The following is a 16,259-nucleotide window of genomic DNA, read 5'->3' on the forward strand; positions in this document are numbered from 1 at the left end:
CAATTTTTGAGAACAACTCCCTTTGCCACAGTCTGAATGGTGAGACCTTCTTCCTCATCCTCCTCCTCCTCAATTGTGGCACAATAATCCATGTCCTCGTCTTCTAAGAACAAATCCTTCAGCCCAGCTAGTGCTTCTTCTTCTACAGTTCCCCATATTGTGTCGGCCTGGTGGAAAGCTTGTTCCAAAGGTGGTACCGGTTGCTCAAGAGGCTAATATGGTCCGCACCATGGAGGTGACCACTCCCTGTACTCTTGCCATGTATACTGGTATCCGAGCCCAAAGGTGGTACCATGATTTTTCAGCCGTATCGGCTTGGTGATACCCTGGAGGTTCTTTCCCAACCCTTTGCTGGGTTCATATTCGGACCATGCTAGTATGCTTTCTATTTTGTTATTCTACTACTTATCTTTCTCGATGACATTGACCCGTTCGATGTCATGATAGGTTTCCCCTCCTAGACTTCTTCTGTGTCCAATTGTCGTGATGGTTTGACTAGGGTACATGGGGTTACTCCCATCTCCATGAATGATTAACTCCTGACGGTTCCATTCAAATTTTACGAACTTGATGTAGTGTAGAGGGCATGACTCCAGCAGTATGGATCCATGGTCGGCCCAACAGAAGATTATATGAGGCTGGTATGTCAAGCACTTGGAATTCAATGTCGAACCAAGTTGGCCCCATCTGCAAGCAAAGGTTGATTTCCCCGATCGTGGCCATCTGGGACCCATCAAAAGCCTTCACATTCATACTGCTTGTCCGTATTTCATGGAAACCTTTGTCTAACCTTTTCAGGGTGTCCAATGGACAAATATTTAGACTCGAACCTCCATCAACCAGGACCCTGGCAATGAACTTGTCTTCAAATTGTACAGTAATATGCAATGCTCGATTATGATTCAGACCTTCGGGCGGCAGCGCATCTTCGTGGAAGATAATCTTATGGCTCTCCAGCACTTGACCGACCATGTTGGCAATTTCTCCACCAGTGATATTGTTGGGTACATAAGCCTCTCTCAGTACTTTAATCAAGGCGTTCTTTTGTGCCTCTGAATTTTGTAATAGTGACAGGATAGATATCTGAGCAGGGACTTTGTTCAGATGGTCAACTAAAGAATACTCTTTTGCCTGTACTTTCCTCCATAGGTATCTGGCCCGGTCTCAATGACAGGCTGTCTAGCAGTGGCATCCTTACTTGAACCTCCCAAGTGTTCAGGTGTATAGACTCTTTCAGTTCTTGTCATTCCTTGTGCAGCGTCAGATTCCTCTATCTTAGTCTTCCATTTTCACCGAGCCTCAGCAACATAATCCCAAGGTATTGCTTTTGAGTTGAATGGGGGTGTGGTTGACACCGTCACAATAAAATGTGTGACCACTTCTACTTCAAATGGAGCGGAGGTGGCTGCGGGCGGAGCTACTTCTACCTCGAATGGAGCTGATGCAGTTACCTCAACATTAATAAGTGCTTGAGTCTAAACCACAATAGGAGTAAGTATAACTGCAACCTTAAATTCATCGCCTTCTCGGATAATCTTGATCGAACCTTCGGGGTCCCATTCTTTATTTGTTTCTATGACATATACACCATCACCTCTATGTCAGGGAGGGGATTGTTGCAGACATTAGGTGCGACTTCCTTTGCTTGTATGACCTTGTTGTCAATGAGTGTCTGGATCTTATCCTTCAACGTTCGGCACTCATCGATGGTGTGCCCTTTCATACTGGAATGGTACACACAAGTTTTGTTTGGATTGACCCATTGGGATGGATTTTCTAATGCCACAGTGGGAATATGAGTGACGTAACCTACAACCTTTAACCTTTTATACAATTGGTCGATAGGCTCAGCAATGACGGTGTATTGTTTGGGCGGCTTGCGGTCGAAGTTAGATCTTGGTCTTGGATAATTTTTTCGAGTTGGTGGTGATTGAAAGTGGGATGGTTGGGAATTATAGGTGTGATGGATAGTGGCTGGTTGGGAATATCTGGGAGATAAAGGTTGATATGTAGGTGGTGATGCTTGGTATGTGGGTGGAGGTGTTTGATATGAGGGTGGAGGTGTTTGATACGTGGGTGGAGGTGTTTGATAGGTGGGTGGAGGTGTTTGATATGTGAGTAGAGTTTTTGGGCCCTGGGCCACCATTACTGCCCCAACATCTCTCTTCTTCGATATGCCACCTGATTGTAGTGCCTTATTTGTGGCTTGCAGTGCCTCAAAATTCGTTACCATCCCGCTCTTGATTCCTTCCTCTATCCTTTCCCCGAGTTTGATGATATCAGAGAATTTGTGATTTTTGATGATCATCAGTCTCTCATAATATTGTGGATCTTGTGCCCTAACGAAAAATTTATTCATCTGTTCTTCATCCAAAGCAGGCCTAACCTTGGCGGCTTCCGACCTCCAACGAGTAGCATATTCGCGGAAAGTCTCAATAGATTTTTTCTTGAGATTCTGAATGTAGAAGATATCCGGTGCATTCTCTGTGTTGAACCTGAATGGGTCCATGAAATATGATGCCATGCTTACCCAATTGGGCTATTTCTTAGGATTCTGGCTGATATACCAAGACAAAGCATCCCCAATAAGGCTTCTCATAAAGAGCTTCATCCAAATCTTTTCATCTTTTCCAACCCCGACAAGCTTGTCACAGTAGGTCCTTAGGTGAACCCTAGGATCACCTGTACCATCAAACATTTTGAACTTGGGAGGTTTGTACCCCTCTGGCAATTCAACATATGGTTGTATGCACAGATCTTCATAGTACAAACCTTTTATTCCTCTATCGCCCTCAACACCTTGAACTCAGCATGTTAACTTCTTGAGTTCTTCGGCCATGTTCTTAATGAGCAGGTCATTCTCGGAGGGTTCTGGTCTACAAGAGATTGGTTGGGTAGAATGTCGTATAGTTTCCACGTATATGGTGTTGCTCTGATGGGTGGCAGGGACTTGGGTATAGTGATAGTCATTGGTGGGAATGATGTTACACCCCGCAATATTATGTCAATGTTATGCCCCGCAATATTACGTCAATATTATGTCCCAAAGTATTATATTACGATGATGTTATGCTCTGCAGTAATATATTAAGATGGTGTTACATCCTGGAATAAAATATTAAGGTGATGTCACGCTTTGCAATATTAAGTTACGATAGTGTTACACCCATTAGTATTACATTACGGTGATATTACACTTTGTAGTAATAAGTTACGACAATATTGCACCCTGCAGTATTTTACGTTGAATTTGTCGTAAGGTAATTGACATCAGTCCAAGCAAAAGATTATTTGGGGATTATAAGGATTATGCTATTTCACAAGTGATTAGTAAATTCATGAAGGTTAAGCGAGAGCAAGTCAAAGAAAATGAATTTTGTCCAAGTTTGACATTTTGGGATAAAATACGGCCAGAGCTAAAATACCCAGTATTTATGGACTAGTGTCATACAAGGTACTACATGGCTATGATAGTAAGGTGTACAAGGTATAGACAAAAATGAGTATTGAATGGACAACTATCTAAGCTGCCTAATTATTACAAAGTCCAACATGATTCAAAAAGGAATCAAAATGTATCCTTCCAAAATCAAAATGTCGATCAGCATTTCAACTTCAAGATTTTCCATCTTTCTTGGGTTGAAATAAAGAGTCAGAAGCTTCAAAAAAACGGTTGGAACAAGTTTTATACTTAAAATCCATTCTTTGGTTCAATGTTCGCAAAAACTTTAGAAGCAAATTATAGTTTTCACCATTTCAAGAATATTATTCCATCAGATTATTGTTGGAATAGGATTAAGCCATGATGGCTAAGTTAGAGTGCACATTAATTCTCCTCAGAACATGCAAAGTGTTGGAAAATATTGGAATGATGAGATCAAAAAAATTCTCTTTTAGCATGAGGCATATATCATGGATGACATTGTCGTTAAGGATATATCATCCAATGTAGGTGTAATCTCCAGGTATGTTAAGGCTATCCCTTCTTTCTTTTGGCATGATCCATACGATACAAATGAAACGTGAAAACGCACAAATTCCATGAATAACTCTATTCATAGAAGTATTAGAGCTATCTATGTTCTTGAATTTCTGTGTGTCATAATATTTTATCATCTGTTCATGGGTTTCAGAAAAAAATACGAAAGTTGAAAAAAGTTTACTTTATGATATTACTCAAAAGCAAAATGGTCTTATGAAGCTCCGAAAGATTTTGTTAACGTACTTTTCATGCATTTCATTCATGTACATTGACCCATGACCAGATGGCGTTATATACGCATATATATGTATGCATATGTATATGGGATATGGGAAAGGTTATGGCGTTATATACGCATCACCACCTGATCAGCTGGTATATGGTGATGATGTTGCCCACAATTTCATTTACATGTTCATTTATCCATGACTCATATGGCGTTATATACGCGTATATATGTATATATATATATATATGTATATGGGATATGGGAAAGGTTATGGCGTTATATATGCACCACCACCTGATCAGCTGGTATACGATGATGATTTTGCCCACAGTGGCCGATATGATATAATGGGATGTCCTCAGAGGATGATGATGTTATGAAACATGTACCTATGCACGACATGACATTCATACGCATATGCATGGCGCTAAAAGTAATTTATGAGTTACAAAGTTATTCAGACTTACAGGTTGAGTCATGTACTGTATATGTCTTCCATGTCTTTTATGTATTTATTTATGTGCCTTACATACTCGGTACATTATTCATACTGACGTCCTGTTTGCCTGGGGATGCTACGTTTCATGCCCGCAGGTCCCGATAAACAAGTTGAGAGCCCTCCAAGAGGATATTAGCTCAGCGAAAGATGTTGGTGTGCTCCATTTGCTTCGGAGTTGCTTGTTTGGTTGGTATGATTTTGACGTGTATTGATTGGTATGGCGGGACTCTGTCCCCACCTTTATAATGTTTATGTACTCATAGAGGCTTGTAGACATATGTCGTGTACATAAAGATTGTACGGCCTTGTCGGCCTATGTTTTGAGTTTATAAAGGATCATGTTGGCTTATGAGGCCCGTATGTCATGTGTATATGATGATGTAATAAGAAAGATACGTTACATTAGTATTCAGTTGAGTAAGGTACCTAGTGCCCGTCGCGGCCCATCGGTTTGGGTCGTGACAAATCCCTTCCATCATAGTCTTGGTGACCATGTCCAACCTAGTGTGGATTCTTCCCTTTTTCATTGGGAACACTATCAGGCCTAGAAAGCACACAATGAACACGAACACTCTGCGGTGGATGTGACCTAGTGAAGTGAGGGTGATCTCACCATGGTAAGTGCGGAAAGACTTTCTATGGCCATACCTCTCGTACATATATTCGAAAGGTATGTAGGAATCCTTCAAACACACTAGGTCAACATTCTTTTTTAGCCCCATCATCTTCAAAAATCCCTTGCTCGTACGGTTTTCTAGTACCAAAACCCGGGACTATCCCAAGTCAACCCTGTAAGTCCTCCTATTTCCTCTAGAAGCGGTGTCATCTCTATGTCACAGAAACGGAACACAACTCTTTCACTATCCCAGAACAAGGTGGCAGCCTCGATCAATTTGTTGTTTGGTTCAATATCTAGCAAGGAAGGCAAGTTACCCGGGTACTTTTTCACATACTTCTTGTCACTTGAGGAAAGGTCCTCCCACCAATCTAGCAGTAATGGTGGGATGTTGCTAACCATACCGAATCTGGGGTCCTCGTGCCTCATTTTCTGCAAAACAAAAAGGTTAGACCTTACCCCCACCAGACTCGACTATTTATACATTTATGATCAACATATCGGCATTTAGTTCTCCAAATTAATGCACAAAACGTGGTTGCGTTCGCTGGGATTATAGAAAATCCGATGGACATTGGATAAGGCTTATCTTAAAGGATCATTATGTGGACAACATAACTGATCTGACTAGGTTTGACCATGATGCATGCACAATTTAAACAGAGTAAGGTTTTATGGGGTTTTATACTGATACCTTCAAGTGGACAACTTGAGGGGGAAGGCACAAAACCGTCGACTGTACCGCTGATCGACTGGTTTTACCGCAAATAAGCCTTTCCGAATTTAAGGGTAGTAAATAGGAAGAGCGCAACCACTCATTAAAGTGTTGCTATAAGATTTTAGACGCACGAGTGAAATATGATGCGGATCATGATTTATGTAGTAATTAATAACATGTAGTCAAGTATTTTCACGTAGGAAAATAAATACAGTATTTAAATAATTGAAAGACAGTTACATGAAAAAGAAACTAAAGAGACAAGTCAGTTTCAGCGCAATAAAGAAATCAAAAATGCTTTAAAAATAGACAGTTAAATTCAAATAAGGGAGAAGGGTACGAGATAAACATGCTTGGACTAATTTGTAAAAGACAAGTTCATTATGGTAACAACCTAAAGGTATCCCTAGCAGAGTCGCCATGCTGTCGTGCCCCATTTTTTCCGTTGTTTTGACGGGGAAGTCCAGGTTTCGACATTCACGGGGTGTAATGACTCATATCCTTTTGGAAATTGGGTATTTGAAGAGTCGCCACCTAACGAATTATGGTGCGTTAGGGCACTAGAGCGATTAACTCTTGGGTTGGTTTGCATTATGAGAGATTAGGGTAAGGGCTCGAAGTAACCTCGAGGAGAAGGTGTTAGGCATCCCTCTTGGTCCACAATTGTGGGTCCCGACCAAATTATATTCACTAATTAGTCCATTACAAGTAAACAATTGAATCAAATAGGTCGCAAGCAAAACAAGTTGGGATAACTCAAGTAGTAAGATTTGGACAAGTTGTAAAACAAAGGTTTAAATAAAAAAGGAATCTGGTAAAGAGGGGTCCTAGGTTGGTTATCCTATAGGATCATCCCACACAATGTCTGGTAACACTCCTAAATGAGGGGCTACACGTGACATTAGCGCATAGTCATCATATCCCATATCTACCCTTCCCATCCCCTTATTGGTCATGCAAAGCTAATGTTTGGTCAACGATTTCTATTGCGTGCTGCTACCCGTCCCTTCTTAATGGTCCTGGAGGGAGTTAGGACCTCTACCTATAGTTGGTTCTAGACGTACCCCTAAGGTTTTAAAAGGCAAAAATTCTAAGGCAACAATCAAATACATTAAGGACTTTCAACACATAAAGGGAGAAATTAGAGGCTCAGAGTTTCCTCCTCAAACAAACACATAAACAATACGACTCAAGCACAGTTAATGTCTTTTATTAGACGATGACCTAAAGCAGGATATCTAGGTGAATATGTAGAAGACAAATAACCTCTTTTAGACTTAGAAGTTATAACCCTAGCAATTGCCTATGGAATTTTAAAGTCTGTTAGGATCAGAAAACATTAAGCAATAGAGACAATTTCAGAGATGCAGTTTTGAAAGCGCCCTAAGGGCTTGCCTATACGCGGAGTACTGATGTCTATATTAATACAGAAACAGAGCGGTTTTTGAAACGGACATCTTTAATACCTATAGGCATGATATCTAATGAGATTGAGGCAGTTTGAAAGAACTTGTTTTAGGAAATGCTTAATACTTAATAAAACCAATTCAGAAATGAAATAGGCATGATCAAGTTGACTTATTTAGACTAAATTAGATTGAAAGGCAGAATTTTGAATATGATTCCCTATAGGTATGATATCTAAGTTTAATACTGATTTTAACGATTTGCAGGCATGGAAACACACATAACACTCGTTGCACCAGAATCCGAATTAAGTCCTATAGGCATGGCATCTATAAGTTAATCCGATTTTTTTAGACATTGAAAGCATGATTCTTATTACGAAATTATCTGAATCCTATAGGAATGGTTTCTAGACGTGACAAGATGTAGAACCTTATAGACATGATTTCTATTTAGTAGAGCAAATAGATTTAAAAGCAAGATCCTAGGAGCATGATTTCTACCCGCATTACCCCATAAAGCATGTATCTACCCATCCTTTTCACTAAATACCCCAATATCTGTTTACGAGTTATTACAGACCAATAAATGAATTACACAAGAAACACTACAAGAAAAAGGGTTATTAGGGACCAAGATTTAGGGACGAGTTTAAAATCTGGTCCATAAAAGTGTACTTACAGGGACGAGATTATTTTTGGTACATAAATCACGATTTATTTTTCCTAAAAAAACGAAGGGATTTAATTTGGTCTGAAAAAAAGACATATACCGGTCTCTAATAATCACATTCAGTGGGAGACAGAGGCGGGAATAAAAAATAAGTGAAAATAGTTGGCGCTAGTTTCCCAAACTTTTTCTCCCTCTCTCTCATACATAAGTAAAAAAACTTTTTACTTAGCCTTCCCAAACGTTTTTTTGCCTCTCTCTTTCTCAAAACCCTTGAAATTCCTAAACTCCTAAAACACTTGTTGCTCGATATCAAGCATTGTCTGGCAAAAAAAAATTTCTCTCAATCACTCGGCATTATTCGGCTACATCAAGAGTGAGTTTCTTCAATTTTTCTTATTTTGCTTCATTTTTTCTTTCTGATGAAAATTAGATTTTTTTTCATCCGTTTCTTTATTTCTCTCTCTTTTTTACCTATGTTTCTTTGATCGAGTTTTTCTTTATGTGGAACATTAATTTTTGTTGTGTGGGAGGTAAAAGTGAGAGTATTGGATTCGATTTTGGGGCTTGGACAACAAGAACAGAAGTTTTGTCATTAGGTTTCTTTTCTTTTTTTTCTTTGAAATATTAATTTTTGTTGTGTGTTAAAACTGAAGTATTTGTGGATTTATTGAGGGGTTTTATCTATTAGGGTTACATCAAAATAAGAGTTTTGGGAACTTGCTTGAAGGGCTAAGAAATTGTCGTGGGTATATTGTGGGATTTTGTTTGTTGTGGGTTTTGTTATGTGGTGAAGAATTGGTTGAACTTTTTACATATTATGTGTTCTAATTTAGTTCCTTCACTCTAGAATTTTAGCACATGTAATCCATTATATGCAAAAGTTAAAAATAAAATCAGTAAGAGCATAATCAATATGTTTGTACATGTAAATTGCATAAACCATCGCTAAAGTAATCCATTATATGCAAAAGTTAAAAATAAAATCTGATTTATTCAAATTAAACATTAAGGTTCTGTTTAAACTCATTTATGTTCTGCTTGTATTAGAATTTTGTATCATTCAATTTTTAAACTATTGTTGTTAGGAATATAATATAGCGAGAAAGAGTTATGTGCTCCTATCATGAGGTTGATAATAGCGACAAAGCTGAAAAGTTTTCTGCATTACTAAATCTCCCTCCATTGTCTTTGTTTATGTTTTTTTGTCAACTCCGTCAAAATATCACAATAGTACATATACATGTGCCATGGTTAGTCATAATGATTATGCCGAAATATTTATTAACTGAATAGGAATAATTTATGTAAGACACATCATGTATTTATTGTGCGAGTATATTATCTGTTTTGACTTTCAATTTATAGTTTATCTCATCTTGTGATATCTTAGGAAGTATTGATCACTAAAAGAGTTTGCAAGTTAATAAAAGGTTGTGTGCATCTATGTAATTTTGTTATTCTAAATAATTTTTTTCATCTAATATTTCTATATTGTTTAAGGTTATGGCACCAAGTAAGAAATGGATGCAGCTTATTGATAATCGGCTCGATGAAGCCTATTTAATTGGGGTGCAGAAGTTTTTAGATTATGCTTTTAGAAGAATAGGAGAATCATATGAAATACGATGTCCCTGTGTCAAATGTTGTAACACAACATTAGGAACACGCGAGACAGTCGAGTCACATTTGAAAGTATATGGAATAATAAAAAATTATACTTTTTGGTATCACCATGGAGAAGTTTTAGGTGAGCCACAGTCGGAACTTGAAGATGAAGATGATAATGAAGCAGAAGAATACGAGAGTGAGGATGAAATAGAAGAAATTTTGAGAGATCTATATCCTAATCATGATAGAAGCACTGCAGATATTGGTTGTCATGATTTACTTCAAGAAGAACCGAATGTTGAAGCCAAAAGATTTTACAGTCTATCGAGGGATTTTGAGAAGCCACTATACCAAAACTCAAAAATTTCAAAACTTTCCACTTTGATTAAATTGCTTCACATAAAAAGTATGGATCGCTGGAGCAATGAGTCATTTACAATGCTATTAAAAATGTTAAAGGATGAATTGTTGCCCGATGAAGTGGATTTGCCAAATTCATATTATGAGCGAAAAAGGTAATTCAGAATCTTGGGCTTTCCTACTATAAGATTGATGCTTGTATAAATGATTGCATGTTATACTGGAAGGAGGATAATTTACTTGATTCTTGTAAAATTTGTGGTGCATCCATATGGAAAATAAATAAACATAGCGGGGAAGCCAAGAATAAATAAGGCAAAAAGATAGCAGCTAAGAGTTTGCGCTATTTTCCATTAAAGCCTAGACTTCAAAGGTTGTTTATGTCTACAAAGACATCTTCTCTAATGACATGACATCATGATAAAAGAGTTGATGATAGAATAATGAGGCGCCCAGCTGATTCAATGGCTTGGAAATCATTTGATGAACTTCATCCCTCATTTGCGGCCGAGCCTCGTAATGTTCGACTTGGACTTGCTAGTGATGGATTTCAGCCATTTCGCAATTCAAAAACCTCATATAGCATTTGGCCTATGGTACTTATTCCTTATAATTTACCACCTTGGTTGTGTATGAAACAAGAAAATTTTATTATGTCAATGCTTATTCCTGGTCCAGATTGTCCACGAGATGCAATTGACATATATCTTCAACTTTTGATAGAGGAACTAAATGAGTCACGAGAAATTGGTATTGAGACCTTTGATGCATCTACTAGACAGAATTTTAAGTTGCATGCTTCTTTGTTATGGACCATTAATGACTTTCCAGCATATGAAAATTTATCTGGATGGAGTACAAAAGGAAAATTGGCATGCCTATGTTGCAATAAAGATACTTTCTCAACTAGATTGACCAATAGTAAGAAACAATGATTTATGGGTCACCGACGATATCTTCCTCTTAATCACAGATGGAAGAATGATAAGGAGTCATTTGATGGCACAAAAGAGCAACAACTCCCACCAAAAATACGTTCTGGTATTGAAATACTTAATCAAGTGTGGGATCTTGAAGGGCTACATCTAACGAAGGATCCAAAGAAAAAGATCAAAATATCACATGAGAATCGAAAGGATAACTGGAATAAGAGAAGTATTTTTTTGGAACTTCCCTACTGGAAATCTTTGTTGTTGCGACATAATTTGGACGTTATGCATATTGAGAAAAATATATGTGATAATATTTTGGGGACGATCATGAATTCTAAAGGAAAGACCAAGGACACCATTAATGCTCGGCTAGATTTGCAAGAAATGAACATTAGGCCGGAACTGCACCCCATCAAAAAGGGAGAAAAGTACGAAGTTCCAACTGCAAGTTATACATTATCTCCCCAAGAAAAGCAAATTATGCCTCGTTTTAAAAAATTTAAAGGTTCCAGATGGATTTTCATCTAATATTTCTCAATGTGTGAACTTGAAAGAACATAAGATTTCTGGCTTAAAGAGTCATGATTGCCATGTTCTTTTGCAACATTTACTCCCTCTTGCACTACGTGGTATGTTGTTCAAAGAAGTATGTGAACCACTTATTGAGTTGTCTTTATTTTTCAATATTCTTGGAGCTAAGGTGTTAAGGATGGATGACTTGGAACGAATTGAAGCTCAAATTCCTATAACTCTTTGCAAGTTAGAAAAAGTATTCCCTACACCATATGTGACACATTTTAATGGCTACGTTGTTAATGGATATAGATTTCATGTAGAAGATTGTGATAAACAGTTAAGGACTCAAAATTGTGGTGTGGTTTTTGTTGGAGAGACTGAAAAATACAGTGAAAATATTGATTACTATGGAGTTTTAACTAATATTCTTGAATTGCAATTCATGGGTAGAAGAGTGGTTTAATTTCGATGTAATTGGTTTGATGTGTATGATAACACGAAAGGAGTTAAGAAAGATGAATATGGTTGTGTAAGTGTTAATTGGGGACGATTTTTGAAAATAAATGAGCCTTTTGTATTAGCGGACCAAGCATCTCAAGTGTTTTATGCTAATGATAATTCCAATAAAGGCTGGCGTGTAGTGAGAAAGATGCAACCTCGTGATTCCTATGAGATTGTGCAACAAACGGATGATGATATTGTAGATTTAGAAAATCACAAAAATAAACGAAAAAGAACGAATGTGGTATGCTATTTCTATATGCATTAGCATATCATTGTTATATATTATTTTTATTTATTTATTAAGAACCATTGTTATATATTCTGATTACATGATTTTTTCATTGATAGTACATTGTCTTTATAATGTCTTGATTTTTCTTGTGATTTTTTTGTAGGTTTAATATGAAACCATTAAAGACTGGAAAGGAGGTGGGATCCACTATGAAGTCTACTAACAAATATACTTCGTTGCACCTGGTGCTATTGGGAAGGACCAAGGTGAGGGCTTAGATCTACGTGCTCTTTGGGGTTATCTGATTCTACCAAGCATGCTGCTCAAGAAATACAAACTGACATTCCATTTTATACATCTACTGATGAAGTTATGAAATACATTCAAACAGGTGAAACAAGTATGGTTTCTCAAAATTTTTGTGCTGTTAATATGTAAAACTGAATTCTAATGTCAAAGTTTTTACTAATATAATTTTTTTGTACTAGGTGCTATAGCAAAGGGACGAGGGCGAGGGCTTAGATCTATGTGTTCTTCGGGGATATTAGAAAATAAGTTGGGATCCTCCTTCCATCAAAGGATTCTTTATACTAGTCAAAGTGTGCCAAGAATTTCTAACAATACAAGATCAAATTCTACATTGTCTGCTGCTCAAGAAACGCGAAGCACGATTAAAATCCCCTCGGTTCTTGAGAAAGATCATATGCAAACTGATGTTTCATTTTCTCCATCTACTGATAAAGTTATACAATCTCCCCAATCAGTCGAACCAAGTATGATTTCTCGAATTTACTGCAGAAACAGTTCTACTTAAATGAAAAATAGACATAGTACGAAGATGAAATCAATTGTCTGAGCCTCTCATTTTCTTTATCAACTCCACTGAGCTAGGAACACAACACTCTACCTTCATCCTATCTCAGTTGGAGTTGATAAAGGAAATGAGAGGCTCAGACAACTGATTTCCTCTTCGTACTAAGTCTAACATGTACAAGATATTATGAATTGAGAACCTAAATAGACAAAAGAGAGGCATAATTACATAATTACAGTATAAATACATTCTTAGTTTCTCTCTTGAAATATCTTAGTCAATATATAACAATGACCTAATCTGATTACAATGACCACTTTTAAGGATATCAGATTCAATTGTTGTATCAATCTGCTAAAATTTTTTTCTTCTTCACATCTATGGAGTTACTAATTTATATAACTAAATTTTAATGCAGAACTTTGTACTAATATGATTTCTTGCAGGTGCTATAGGGATGGGACGAGGACGAGGGCGAGAGCTTAAATCGTTGACCTCTTCAAAGGTTTCTGAAAATAAGGTGGGATCCTTTCATCATAATGCTCTTTACGCTAGTCAAGGCATGCCAAGAACTTCTAACAGCACAAAATCAAATTATACAATGTTTGCTGCTCAAGAAATGCGAACAACAAATGTAACTCCCTCTGTTCAAGATAAAAAGCATGTGCAAACTGATATTGCATTTTCTCCATCTACTGATCAAGTGATGAAATCTTCCCAAACATTTGAACCAAGTGTGTTCTCAAATCTATTCGATCATAAGTTGATTATTTGTGTAATATTTACAAATACTTCTACATTATGTAAATGTAGGTTCATGTACTAGTAAGGTAAAAAAAGTTCGAGGAAGTAACAAGTGCAAAGAAGTTGCATCACTTGAAGTGGGGCAGAAGCTAAAAGTAACATTTTACAATAATCGAACAGTTGGAAAGAATAGCAATCTATTTGTGAGGCACTTGGGAAAATTAGTTCGTGACCGTAATATGTGTCCATTAGGAGTATCATCGTGGGATGACATTAAGGAAGAAAAATTAAATCATATGTGGGCAGCTGTTGAGGTAATTGGATCGAGTGTTCTGTTTTTATTCTTGGGTTCCTCTTTTCTTACTAATCTGGAGATGTGGCTATGGCCTCTATTACTTATATATTTTCTCTCATTTGATTATATATGCTAGAAGCTTTATTTCTTATATAGAATGAACTTATCTGTTAGAGAAGAGATTATAAGACTAAGTGGACAATTAACGCACTTACTCCTGCTTCTAATCTGTTATTGGCAACTAGATGTTGGCAAGGAATTATCTCTGTAATGCTAGAACACTGATGTTCCCTAGTAATTATTCTTTTTCTTATTGACTGAATTACATGAATTTTTGTCTTTTCAGCAGATACTATGAGGGAATTCCAATTTACTGACATTGAATCATTGAATGACTACTAATTTATTTTCACATACTCTAAAGGTTTAAAACTTATTTATTTTATTGTAGGATAAATTTGAGAGTGATGACATGGATATCCATCGGGATCATATTTTGAGTTGGATGAAAGAATTATGGAATAAATGGAGAGGACAATTTCATGCAAAGTATGTGAAGGGTAAGCCAATACAAGAGGCTCTTAGAAATGTGCCAAAGGGAGTAGATAAAAAACAATGGGAATGGTTGATAAAGGAGCATTTTTCTTCAGAAAGTTTTCAGGTTTGACATATAATACTTAGTTATATATTTTCATTTCATACTATGATCAATTGTTTGAGATTTATTTATAACATTTCAATCTAATATTGTTACGCAAATATAGGCGAGAAGCCACAGGAACGCAACAAATAGAGTTAAGCTAAAGATGCTTCATCATATTGGTAGCAAGCCAATTAGAGAAATTATTTATCAAAAGGTGCTATCATAATATATCTCAATTCTTTTCTTTGAATATTGACATACACTATTTGACATGGTTTACTTTGATGTGAAGGGTGGAAAAGATGGCAACCCACCAGATTTGGCAACTATTTTCTTTGAGACTCGCAAGAAGAATAACACACTTGTTGATTTTGAAACAATTGAGAAACATGTGCGTTTGATTAATTGAACATCTACTTTACTTTTAGTTAGCACATGTTCTGATAATCTCTTTATATGCTTTTCAGGCTCAAATCCAAGAATTGGTGATGTCCTAACCGTCTCTTCCAAGCATAGAGATTGTAGAAAAGTGCTTTGGACCTCAAACTCGTAGCCATGTATTTGGTTTTGGAGGTGGAGTAAAAGCAAAAGACTTGAAAGGTGGCACTTCTTCAAAGGCTGAACTAATATCTGAGTTGCGTTCAACTCGAGAAGAAAACAAATCTTTGAAGGATCGTGTGTCTACATTAGAAAATGAGATGAAAGAAATGAAGCAAGTAGTATTTACTCAACACTCCAATGTCAAGCCTCCGACATCGACCGTTTCAGAAGAATGACCATCTGATTAACATACCAAGTTAATAACAACTTATTTGGAATATTAGTTCATTTTTTTAATTGATTGTGCATTTGCTGCTTTTCTACATTTTCCAGTTCTATTGCCGCATTCGACACCTTTCTAGTTGCGGTAATTTTCCTTGAATATCAAAGTCGACATGATCTGTGATGGATTCTTGGGACCATTAATTTTCTGAACTTTAAAAGAGAAGCTTTTTTAACTTTCACTACAACTAGTCTGCATATAAGAAAATTCATCTAAATATCTAAATAGTGTTAAGAACTAGTCTACTGATTTTCAGGACAATTTTGGGGTCTGTTTCTAAATATTTGTGATGTGTATTGTGGGACATATACAATAACACATGTGCTAATGAGAAGTGTAGCATAGATAATTTGGATCATGGTTTAACTTGGATTTCAGTAGTGTTTCACTTAGTACTCGATTTGAAGATAACTGAGCTGCATACACTAATTTTTCTTCACTAAATAAAAAAGGAAGTACTAATCTCAGTAGTGTTTCACTTAGGAATTTTGCTCATTACAGGCTGTCTGCAAATCCTAGTCACCTTTTCTTCAAGTAATATGAGATACCCCTAGAAAATATAAGATTTCTTTATGAAGTTGTTTATATGTGTGGTATTTTGAAAAAAAATTCATGAATAGAGCTGACATGCTTAAAGTTCTTATTTCGGAACCAAATTTATGAAA

At 36.7% G+C, this 16,259-nt stretch overlaps 1 protein-coding gene across 8 annotated transcripts; it reads left to right on the forward strand.

The window, feature by feature from the left end:
• The first annotated feature begins 8,257 nt into the window (after positions 1–8,257).
• LOC107786469 (uncharacterized) lies at positions 8,258–15,733 on the forward strand. 8 transcript variants are annotated; one of them, XM_016607955.2, is made up of 10 exons: positions 8,275–8,496; positions 12,439–12,541; positions 12,646–12,675; positions 12,764–13,048; positions 13,536–13,823; positions 13,903–14,147; positions 14,580–14,789; positions 14,893–14,985; positions 15,064–15,162; positions 15,239–15,733. In XM_016607955.2, exons 3-10 carry the CDS (start codon positions 12,648–12,650, stop codon positions 15,266–15,268), a joined length of 1,278 nt encoding a protein of 425 aa, XP_016463441.1. In that variant the 5' UTR covers positions 8,275–8,496; positions 12,439–12,541; positions 12,646–12,647; the 3' UTR covers positions 15,269–15,733. The 8 variants fall into 8 exon arrangements, with proteins under 8 accessions (XP_016463440.1, XP_016463443.1, XP_016463441.1 ...); XM_016607959.2 differs by having other exon boundaries at positions 12,773–13,048; XM_016607958.2 differs by having other exon boundaries at positions 12,646–12,666.
• Positions 15,734–16,259: the final 526 nt, after the last annotated feature.

Source organism: Nicotiana tabacum, chromosome 11 (assembly GCF_000715075.1).
Source record: "Nicotiana tabacum cultivar K326 chromosome 11, ASM71507v2, whole genome shotgun sequence".
Lineage (NCBI taxonomy): Eukaryota > Viridiplantae > Streptophyta > Magnoliopsida > Solanales > Solanaceae > Nicotiana > Nicotiana tabacum.

Excerpts from the sequence above, each read along its gene's own strand:
- LOC107786469 (XM_016607954.2), top strand. The coding sequence starts at position 12,648 with ATGAAATACATTCAAACAGGTGAAACAA. Across the intron at positions 13,824-13,902 it reads TTCCCAAACATTTGAACCAA|GTTCATGTACTAGTAAGGTA; the intron begins GTGTGTTCTCAA and ends ATGTAAATGTAG. Across the intron at positions 14,986-15,063 it reads GAGAAATTATTTATCAAAAG|GGTGGAAAAGATGGCAACCC; the intron begins GTGCTATCATAA and ends TTTGATGTGAAG.